The 8,723-nt window shown below is 36.2% G+C and overlaps 1 protein-coding gene across 1 annotated transcript; it reads left to right on the top strand.

The window, feature by feature from the left end:
• Positions 1-726: 726 nt before the first annotated feature.
• Positions 727-7,316, top strand: LOC18438458 (Saccharopine dehydrogenase). The gene is made up of 2 exons (XM_006848647.4): positions 727-1,455; positions 6,403-7,316. The coding sequence occupies exons 1-2, from the start codon at positions 766-768 to the stop codon at positions 7,087-7,089; spliced, it is 1,377 nt and encodes a 458-aa protein (XP_006848710.2). The 5' UTR covers positions 727-765; the 3' UTR covers positions 7,090-7,316.
• The last annotated feature ends 1,407 nt before the right edge of the window (positions 7,317-8,723 follow it).

Raw genomic sequence — 8,723 nt, 5'->3', positions numbered from 1 at the left:
TTTTTTACCCTAATCTGATATATTAGGATATTATTAAACAGTATTTTTGTGGATCCGTATTTATGATTCAATTTTTTCATGAGACTTTTTAAAATGAAACCAATTTATTTCTAAATTTACGGTGAGCGGATTTATTGATATTCGGTTTGTATAGAGCCGAGGCTCTAAATAATCAAATTAGAGTCTGCTTTCAAATAGTATAAAGAAATATAGTTTCAATATTAGAAATAATTATGATAGCTTTAAAATATATTTTTATTTTTAATTATACAATTTAAAGTTTAAGAAAATAGAGTAGATCGAACGTATGAAAACTTAAAAATCTTAAAAATTGATGGTCCAAAAATATATTATAAGATGCACTATTTTCATAACTTTAAATCTATTTTTTTCTCATGTTCATGCATCTTAATGTCGAGATGATCAATTTGAAGATATTTAGGCATCAAAATAGTCCTTAAAAGGAAATTTTTAAGGTCGGTTCTGATTTGATTGTTTAGAGCCTCGGTTCTATACAAACTTTTCCCATATTGATACTCCCCTGCTTGCTCACAATGTTCTGCACATCTCTCCATTTTACACCTCTCTCTATCCTGTAAATTTCTCTCTCCATTTTACATCTCTCTCGTTATTTTCATTCTTGTGATTAGTTTCATCACGAGTAGTTTCCCTGTTGCTATTTCCTCTCTCTCTCTACTTTCCATCTAGCTCCACCATTTTTTCACACTTTCTCTCGGTAATTCTGCCCTGTTAACACATTCTGCAATGGAGGAAGAAGAACCCGAAAAGGTGGACATAATGATCCTTGGAGCTTCAGGGTTCACAGGCAAATACGTTATTAGAGAAGCCCTCAAATTCATCAACAGCTCACCTTCTTCTTTTTCTCCTTCATCATCTTCTTCTCCTCCATTAAAGCTCGGCCTTGCGGGTCGATCAAAACCCAAGATCTTATCAGCTCTCAAATGGGCTTCATCCCCTTCTCCTCCACCCGAAATCCCCATTTTTGAAGCCGACGTCTCGAACCCACTTTCTCTTTCCTCTCTCTGCAAGCAAACCAGGCTCTTACTCAACTGTGTCGGCCCCTTTCGCCTCTACGGTGAACCGGTTGTATCTGAATGCATCAGAGCTGGTATAGATTACCTTGATATCACTGGAGAACCAGAGTTCATGGAAAAAATTGAGGCCTTATACCATGAAAAAGCAGTTCAGAGTAATTCCCTTGTGATTTCAGCTTGTGGGTTCGATTCAGTTCCTGCTGAATTAGGGTTTGTGTTTAATTCAAGGCAATGGGAACCACCATCGATACTGAACAGTATCGATGCTTATTTGGTTTTGGAATCTGATAAGAGAATTGTGGGTAATGTGGGGACTCTTGAGTCTGCAATTTTGGGGTTGTCGAGTTTTGACGAGTTGCAGAGGCTAAGGAGGTCGAGACCCAAGCGTCCTAGACCGCAGGTGCTCTCTTTCTCTATATTACTTTGCGACTAAGTTGACACTGAACCAGCATTTAGCATGAATTTTGGCTACTTGCTCTCTCTCACGTTGGTATTAAGTTGAATCTGCATTTAGATATGAACGATGGGTGCTCTTGCTCTCTGTGTATTGCTTTGGTATTATGTTGAACCAGCATTTGGACATGGACTTTTGTCTTCTGATTGAATTCTCTTTTGTTTTTCTGAAGTGTGAGTTGGTATATTGACTTAGTTTGAAGGTTTAGGATACATGTTTTTGTCATATGGAGCTTTTCTTTGTTGATTTTGGTCTGATAGATTTTCTTCCTTCTTTTTTTTTTTGAGATAAATGTTTTGAATTTTAATAGATTCTGATTTACTGAGTGTGAATATAGAGAACAGGATATTTGGAACTGTGATTAAGGTATGGTGATACTGGACTTTCTATTGCATGAAAATTGTGTGCTTAATTTAATTGAATTTGGAGGATGAAAATTGTATACCATTTTATGGAACATTTATATCTACATATTAACACTGCATGAATTTTTAACATGTAAACCTTGTTTAGATCTAGCTGAAAGTTTAGCTTGGATTTTGAATAATCAATTATATTATGGCATTTGGTCATGGTTGATTTTACTGTTAGAAGTGGTAAGTTAGATATGGTGAATGAAGATTTGGAATAGTGGCTTTTCACTGGTATCAAGGTCGAAAAAAGAAATGCATTCATGTGTGTGAGTGTATATGTAAATAATATGTATGTAAGGGTTGTACGCTATGAGATTGTGGTTCCCTTTAGTACGAAAAGGTCACAATCACCCTTTGCCTGAAGTCTGAAATTTTCTCAAGATTTTAGCAATCAATGGCACTCCCCTAGCCATTTTGATTTCACATCTGATGGCTAGGGGTGTCAGTGACCTTTTTGTATCAAAGGTAAACAATCTTATAGTTATATTTTCCCATGTATATATGTGTATATACAGCCACACATTCATGTGTACCTGTTTAGACCAAAATACCCTATTTTATATAGAGAGATGAATTACTAGAATGGAAGGAGATCTAAGAAATATGCCATTGGACTCAAAGTTGAAGAAAGTGTTGTCTTTATCAATTTGTGAAAGCAATGAGACTCAAAGATGGAAACAATGCTATCTCCTTCATACCAACTCATTTCTCAAAGCCAAACTAAGATCTGATTACCAAAGAGTGCAACTAAAGTAACATAGAGAAATCAATAGGCTCTACCATGCCTTGGTTGTTTGGAATTTCACCTATAAAGAACGAGAGCGTATATCACAAAATAATAGTTTTGACCCTATGTTAGTATATCAACCAGCATATCCCAAAACGGATCTCTCAGGGATCTCGATTTTTAAATTTTGGGATCTCGATCTCCACTGTTAGGGATCTCAATTCTTGCTGTTAGGGATCGTGATCCCAGCCTTAACGACCAAGACAACAACCAAACAAATGGTTTTCTTTGTTTATAGCCAGCTAGTGGCACCACTATACTTTTAATTTAGTTAATATTGTTTACTTGCTATAAATAATGAGATCCCTACTTTTAAGAGTATATATAATCATCGATTATCAAGGTTGGTAGCAAGATCCCCAAAAAGTTGGGATCAAGATCTGGAAAGGTCGGGATCAAGATCTGGAAAGGTCGGGATCAAGATCACCAAAAGGTTAGAATCTGGATCCCTAACATGTGCGTGTACAGATGGTGTTCCCAACCATAGGGATCTTCTAACATTTCATGATCCCCCACTTGCGATCCCACTCCTGGTACCATTCCCACTCCTGATCCCAATTCCCAACAACTATGGTTTCCAACTAGACTCTGGTGCTGAGGATTAGTGATTGCTTTAATGAACACACCTGTAAAACTGCGACTTTGCGCTGCTATGCGGTAAAGAAATGTGATCATACAGAAGATGTTTATCGAGACACTTCCAGACACAGGATATTAGAAAAATGTATAGAACAGAAGGGAGAGGTTTTAACCCAATATGTCCTACACCAATTTCGTGTGATTTACCTCTTTGCCAACTGCATCCAAGTGTAATAAATATGAATTGTTTATTATATGCACATTAGAAGTCTATTATTTTATTATAAAATAGCAATATCATGGATGTGTCTTGCCTTAGTGGCTTTTTAGGCCCAACCACTAGATACTTACACATACATTAGATGTGGACAGATGTCCATGTCTAGGTAACATATCAAAGAATGTTCTCCCAACTAAGGTGCAGTCAGCTTCAACATTTTGTCCTTTATGGAACATGGGGTTCGAACCAATGCATATAGATCAAACTTATTAGTATATAAAGGTAAGGGAGAAGGTACTTTCATGTCACTAACATAGTTTCCCATGGAAATTAGGTACTTAAACGCCTAATTCCTGTGGTACTCTTTGTTAGGAAATTATCTTGGTACATGTGTATGATGTCACCCTGTTTCTGTGTTCATACTGGAGTTCACCACAATATCCTAGTTACATTTCTAGCTGTTTAAGTTTTGCCTTAGAAAATACAGAACCCTAGCATATGGTATATGGCAATACTACAAATCCATCTGAGCCAAAAGTAATGAGAAATGAGATTCAGGGGAACTGAAGTACGAAAGGAAAGTGCTCAACATAAGATTGCCCATAGATAGAGAAAAAGATGGTAAAAATGCAGTCTATGTCACTCTAGAGAAGTCACAGGGGATCAGAAACAAATGAATTGACAATATTAACGAAATGGGCAATGTCTGGATGATTTATAGTATAAGACCGCAAGATATAACAAACTGCTAATTGACCTCTACTTATGCATGGGATAGTGGTACTTCGTCATATCTGGAGCATTTCAATTGTGTCCAAGGGAGTATACATCATCCTTTGATGTCAAAGCAATTATTACTGCCCATATTTTGTTTGTGGAGTAAATATATTTTAGTTTCATTACTTCCAAACCAAATAAATTAGATCATGTGGCCTACTTCATGACTGATTGTGAGGAACTTGCTTTAAAAATTAGGTCATATCGTCTAATCCATTATCTTAAAACTTATTATGAATAACTTGCTTCAAGTCAAGAATGTCCTGGTGATCACCATAAGTGGTCAGGAGCAGTACCAGAGCTGTGTCTAAGAAGTACTCATGCTAACCCTGCTTGCACCAACTCTTGAGATGACTTGCTAGAGCTTCTCAAACAAGACTGGTGAGTATACTTCTGTGACCAAAAATTCATGTGCACGTGTTTGTGTGCATATGTGTGTATTGGTGATGTATTTCTTTTTGTGTGTGTATATATCCTTTTGTATTCGTAAATGTGTGCATGTTGTAGTTGTGATTCTAAGCATGTTGACACACACAAATATCAATATATGGATGCAGTATGCACAAGTCCTAAATATAAAAGTCCTAAATGTAACATACACACAAATATGAACATATATGGTTATGCACAAGTCCTAAATATATATTCTTTGCGCATGTTTTTGTTTGTAAATATAATTTTCCTTTAATGGTATATTCTTTTATATTTTTACATCTCCATGTCAAGATTTGTCTTCGCCTTAACATAATATTGCAGAGTTCTCGTTGAGGAATGGTGTTAGTCCTGTAAATCTAGTGCTAATGTCCTGCTATATGTCAATGCAACTTGCCGAGGGGTCGATGCTCATTTATTTTGGTTCAAATTCATGTGCAAATACTATTTGTGTATATACATAGTTGTCACATTTTCATCAAAATATATGCGTGTGCTACACCACTCTAATTGTGAACTTAGAATTTTGTAGTCCAATATTTTTTACTTTACAATCTCCAAATCTTTTGAAACTTTTGCAGTAGGTTATCGGGACCATAGAAAGGCATCAGATCAAGTTTCAGATCATAATTGAGTTGATTTGAGTAGGTTCCCTAAATTGACCATGATAGTGTGTAGATGTGGTGAATTTGAAAACACCCTCAAACGATGTTAAATCTTTTGAAAGTTGGACAGTTGGGCCTTGAAGCATTAATATAACTGCTTTACCAAGTTTCAGACCGAGTAGAATATCTGAGATTGACCATGGCTAGGCATTCTGAGGTCATTCGGAACCGTGATGAATTTGAGGATACCATCAATTGTTATCCAAATTTTATGAGTTTTGAAGAGGTATCTCGTAAGGTAGCGCTCATCCATTCCACCAAGCTTTCACATAAACCTAAACTCATTTGAATGTATTTCTAGATTTGGCGATGCCCTAAGACTATGTAGCCATGAACAGACAATATGAACTTTGTTTTGATTCTATTTGTCAAAAGCACCCAAACATCTTTCTGGAAATCAACTTCAGATTTAAAAAGACTTTTAAAATCATGTTTGAACTTTAGACATTTACAAATATACTCTTAATTTCATCAAAAAAATTTCCTTGAAAAACCCTTACATATCAAAATGTGTATGAATATAAATTTTGTTTTCATAATTGTATTTCTAGGTAAACAGTTCGGACTGGGAAGTTTTCAGTGACCATTAGAGTGGTGTAATCTAACATATCTCCTCCTCATTGCTCTCAACACGCGCATACACACATATAGTTGTTGCTCCAATTGCTTTGAATCCTGTTCACTCGAGATGCCTGGTTTTGGTTACAGCTTCTCTGGGTTGCTATAATCTCCCCAGACATGCTCGCTAATGAAAGAAAGTGGAAGAAAGATTGAATAGTGATATTTCCCTGAACCTTTGGTTGAGTGGGAAACATTGCGGTTTTGGTAAGGGATTTCAAGGGTTTGAACCCTTGAAGTAGGTCCCATAAAACCAAAACAAGCTGACCTATCCTCTCTCTATTTTTTTTAATCGATTGCATTTGTATTTCTCATGTGGTTTGAGGAAGATCAACTGATTTAGCCTCTTGCTTTCATTAAATTTTGACTGAGGGACTTTCTTTTGGTCTTTTCATACCATAGATTCCAGGCCCCCCTACCAGTAAGGGAGAGCTTATACAACACCAGAAATCAGTTGGACTTTGGGCTGTTAAGTTACCTTCTGCCGATGCCATAGTTGTTCGAAGAACACTTACATCTTTGACTGAGAACCCAAATGGGCTTTCAGGAGTTAATGAGACCCCAGATCACATTTCAAAGAGAGAGAAGTTCTGGTCCCAAATAAAGCCTGCTCATTTCGGTGTAAAAATTGGGTACAAATCTCCATTGGGTATTATACGTCTTATAGTGGTTGGCATCATTATGGGTATTTTAACAAGATGCGCTTTTGGCCGTAGTCTCCTTTCGAAATACCCTGAAATATTCACTCTCGGGTGGTTTAGGAAGTCGGGACCTACAGAGGAAGAAGTGAGAAGTGCTTCCTTCAAAATGTGGTTTGTGGGACGTGGTTATAGTGATGAAAGCCAACTAAAAAGAGGGAAGATGGATAAGGAAGTGATAACTCGAGTCTCGGGGCCGGAGATTGGTTATATTACGACACCAATAATTCTTGTTCAGTGTGCTCTTGTTTTGCTCAAAGAAAGAGGGAATTTGCCCCGCGGTGGCGTTTACACACCGGGAATTGTTTTTGGCCCTACCGATCTGCAAAAGCATCTCCAAGAGAATGGATTGTCTTTCGAGCTCATTTCTAAGAATGCTCAACCTACCTGATGTAGTGGTTTGCTTCTCTCTCTCTCTCTCTCTCTCTCTCTCTCTCTCTCTCTCTATGAACTTAGTCATCTCTTTTTTTCCATAATATCCTGGCCTTTTTGCATTGTTCTCATCGTGTACCAACGCTCATCAACCTATGAAAATTTATGGGCCTGTAATTTTTGAACTAGTAGAGGTTTGGGGCGATGGCTGTAATAATGAAGCTGGTTTCTTAGTTGTTTTGCTGCTTTTTGAGTACTTTGTTTTTCTCTCTCTACAATTTACGCTTTGTTTCATTTAATGGGAATGTGAGCTAGGATGAACTTCAAGAACCATTGAAATTCTGCTCACTTGGAGATTGCATTGCTTCGATGTGACTTAGGCGCACGTGTCCAAGGCTTGGGCATGTACAATTTTATATCATAAAAGTAAGGTGCACCTCAAAAATCTAGTAGAAAAGAATGTTATGAAGTTGGAAAATTTTTCAATTGATCATATCGATTTTGAGATGTATGGATATGAGGGGAGAAAAAAGAATTTTGAGTCTTAAAAATTTAACGAGTGACTGTTTATTTTCAAGATTTTCAAGCTTTAATGATCTGTTTGATATACACTATTTTGAATTTTAAATTTTAAATTTCATAATTAAGCTTGAACATGGACTTTCAAGCCATCGTAAAGTTTTCGATATTGGAACTATATTTTTCAGCAAAATTTAGGGGTGCGCTTTACCTGTGTGTAAGGTGGGAACCTCATACAAACCTCACCCTTTTAGAAACTTAAATATTTTTTATAAAATTTAAATCTAAGCGCTTTTGTCATTACTTGAGATCCCACCTCTCAATCGTCCCAGATGGTGTCATGTTTGAAGGGCAAAGTTTGTTGTTAATGCATATTCATGTTAGACATTGACACTCGTACTGTGTCTTGCTAACATTTCTTAGTTTATTCACTTGTTTTCCAAAAATTTTGGTGGTCTCAATGAGTTTGATAGCTTCATTTTTTAGTTTTCTGTATCCAAAATTGAGATATTTTACGATACTTGCATGGAATTCGTTATGCTATAGCTACCACTTTTACTGTTTATGTTGGTTTTTCATGTCTTATGAGCTTGTTATTCAAAATTTTTGGTGTTTTGGGGCGATTTCTGATGTATATGAAGTTCTTTGTCAGGTCTCTGATGCTTCTACTTTTGAGTTCTCTTTATGTATTACTGGTTTTCTCCAAGTCTAGATATAAATTTGTTTGGTGTGTACAGCTTCTGCATTGAACGTGTCATATTGATTTTATTTTATGTAGTGCTTTCACTGATTCAAATTGGAAATTGCCAACCTGGATCGGAATTGTCCTTCGCTGATTTGATTCCTTGTCGGAATCAGTGATTTTTTTATATAAAATATAAGGAAATTTAACAAAACACCCATAAGAGATGAACTATTTAACATTTTATTCTTTTGTAACTATATAATGTCTTTTGATTGGTGTTCTGAAATAAAAGCAAATGATATGGGAAGAAATGTCAAAGTTGTTCCCAATTAAGCCATTTGTGCTAAACATATGATTGGATTGTACATATTTTACAATATAAAGCATTTTTCTTGTTTTCTTTTTGTTCAAAAGGAATTTGCCAGATCGGACTAGATTGCTGATCCGGA

Source organism: Amborella trichopoda, chromosome 10 (assembly GCF_054954075.1).
Source record: "Amborella trichopoda isolate Santa Cruz 75 chromosome 10, AtrichopodaSantaCruz75HAP2 v2.0, whole genome shotgun sequence".
In the NCBI taxonomy this organism is placed as follows: Eukaryota; Viridiplantae; Streptophyta; class Magnoliopsida; order Amborellales; family Amborellaceae; genus Amborella; species Amborella trichopoda.
The sequence above is the reverse complement of the archived record's forward strand: the minus strand, read 5'-3'. Positions and strand labels throughout refer to the sequence as shown.